Consider the following 2,596-nt stretch of genomic DNA (forward strand, 5'->3'; position numbering starts at 1 on the left):
ATTCCATTCCATTCTGTATTTTCTATTCTGTTCTGTTCCATTCCCCTTCCGTTCTAATAATATAATGTGGTGTCATAGTATAGTAATATCATGTAATGCTATATTGTGTTATACTGTCATTATATTAAATATTATACATTGAATACATAAAATACAAATTTAATTTATTCACTTCATCCGTTTAAACAAAACTGGAAAAAAGAAAAACACTGTTCCTTCCTCACAAACCTTTGGGGGGGTGGGGAGGAAGGGAGATCCTACTTCGCTCCGAGCAGCTTTCTTTCAACCACCCCAGAGATCAAATGTCTTCCTTCCTCATTTGTTCTGCTCTGGATATTTTTAGCCTGTGAAGTTGAGCTCGGGGGGATTTAGAAGAAGAGAACTGTGGCCTCTGTGTGTCTGTGTGTGTGTGTATGTGCGCGCTTGTGTGTCCATATTTGCACAAAAGTTTTGTGAAGAAGGGATCAAACTGTTCCTCTTGATTCCTGACTTCTGAGCTGTAGCTTTGCTATCAGCTCAATTCTCACCCCATTACTCTTATTTTCCTCACTGGAGATTCTTCGTGGGGGAAACATGTTCATTGGTGTGAGACACATTCTGCTCACAGGCTAAAGTTACACACCCAGCTGTTAGTCAGCCTTCTGTGTCATCCTCTGCCCCCCCAAGCCCAGCCCTCCAGTTTCCCCTATTAAAAGGTGATCGGCTTACACGTGGTCCGTATATATATAAATATATATGCATGTATTTATGCTTCTCTATATAAACCCTGCTGGCTATTTGAAGCCGAGCAGATAGCATTAGTAGCAGAGCAAGGGGTTCCTTCGGCGTTCTTCCAGGAAAGCCAACGTGGGCTGCTCAGATTCAAGGAATTCTTGAGAGGTTTCCACCATGGCTACGTCTTCACCGATGGAAGAAGCTGAGGAGATGCGTCTCTATCAGCAAACGCTTCTCCAAGATGGGCTGAAGGACATGTTGGACCATCAGAAGTTCCTTGACTGTGTCTTGAAAGTGAAAGGGAAGGAATTCCCCTGCCACCGATTGGTCTTGGCAGCCTGCAGCCCTTACTTCAGGGCCATGTTTCTCTCCGACCTAGAGGAAAACCAGAAGAAGGAAGTCAACTTGGAAGATGTGGATCCAGAGGTCATGAGTAAGATCCTCCATTACATCTACACCTCGGAGCTGGAGCTCACCGAGCAGAACGTTCAGGATATCTTCTCGGTCGCTAACATGTTCCAGATCCCTTCTATTTTCACCGTCTGCGTCTCGTTCCTTCAAAAGAGGCTGGGCCTCAGCAACTGCCTAGCCATCTTTAAACTGGGATTAATGCTGGATTGCGCCCGCTTGGCGGTAGCTGCCCGGGATTTCATCTGTGACCGGTTCTCACTGGTCTCCCGCGATGAGGAGTTTTGCCAGCTCTCTCCTGACGAGCTGATCGCCATCATTTCCAGCGATTCCCTCAACGTCGAGAAGGAAGAGTTGGTCTTTGAGGTGGTCATGAAATGGGCCACAGCCAAGGACCGGGACAGCCGTGTCAAGGCGCTTCCGGTGGTCTTTGAAAGCATCCGCTTCCGTTTGCTGGACAAGGTTTATTTTAAGGACAAGGTGGAGAAGAACGCTGTGATCAAGTGCAACCCGGACCTTCTCAAGAAGATCCAGATGGTGAAGGACGCTCATGAGGGGAAGCTTACAACGGTGAAGCAGAAGAAAGAGAAGAAACCCGAGGACCAAGTGGTCAATGGAGAATTGGACAAAGAAGAGACTGAGGAAGAAGAGGAGACTTTGCCAGGGATATTGAATGATACGATGCGTTTTGGGATGTTCCTTCAAGATCTTATCTTCATGGTTAGTGACTCAGGAGCTGTGGCTTATGATCCAGCGGCCAACGAATGTTATTTTGCTTCCCTTTCTGCTCAGATTCCAAAGAACCACGTTAGTCTGGTCACGCGAGAAAATCAGATTTTTATAGCCGGTGGACTTTACTACAATGAAGACGACAAAGAGGATCCGATGAATTCTTATTTCTTGCAGGTATTAAGTCTCTCTTCACTTTGGCGTGGGTCTGGGGGTCCCGCTCACAGTTTGGGGGTCTCCTAAACTTGCTTTGGGAGGGGAATTCAACTAGGACATTTCTCAGCTTCACTCAGGGCCATGTTTAGCCCAGTCCGGGTTCAAACCGGCTTTCATCTTTAGTTCCAACTGGTGTGTCGTCCTGATGAGGTTGGGAGAGAGGGACCCTTGCATAACTGTGACACATGCCAACTTTCCCCTTGCGTGGAATATTATTAATTTGTCAAGAATGCGACAACTGCCTCTCTGGATGAGACAAAAGGCCTGTCTGTCCCAGGGGGGCTGTTTCCAACAGGTGACGGTCAAATGCTTCTGGAAACTGATGGTCACAATCTTCTTTAGCTGAGTGTCATCAGCATTTCACATTCAGAAGTAGCTCAGGTGGTCTTGGAAATAAATAAAAAAAGGTAGCTCTAGCCAAGAATTCTCTCTCTCTGTGTCTCTCTCCTCCTCCTCTCTATCTCTCTCATGTGGTTGTATCTATATCTATTATATCTCTCTATCTCTCTACCTCTCTATCCATCCATCC

General features: G+C 46.3%; 1 protein-coding gene across 1 annotated transcript; it reads left to right on the forward strand.

Annotated features, from left to right (window-relative positions):
* Positions 1 to 906: 906 nt before the first annotated feature.
* On the forward strand, positions 907 to 2,094 carry LOC116523415 (kelch-like protein 40). The gene has a single exon (XM_032238522.1). It carries the CDS (start codon positions 907 to 909, stop codon positions 2,092 to 2,094), a length of 1,188 nt encoding a protein of 395 aa, XP_032094413.1.
* The last annotated feature ends 502 nt before the right edge of the window (positions 2,095 to 2,596 follow it).

This window comes from Thamnophis elegans, unplaced genomic scaffold (genome assembly GCF_009769535.1).
Source record: "Thamnophis elegans isolate rThaEle1 unplaced genomic scaffold, rThaEle1.pri scaffold_272_arrow_ctg1, whole genome shotgun sequence".
Lineage (NCBI taxonomy): Eukaryota > Metazoa > Chordata > Lepidosauria > Squamata > Colubridae > Thamnophis > Thamnophis elegans.

What these genes read in the sequence shown, in the direction of transcription:
- LOC116523415 (XM_032238522.1), top strand. Translation starts at nt 907, where the DNA reads ATGGAAGAAGCTGAGGAGATGCGTCTCTATCAGCAAACGCTTCTCCAA.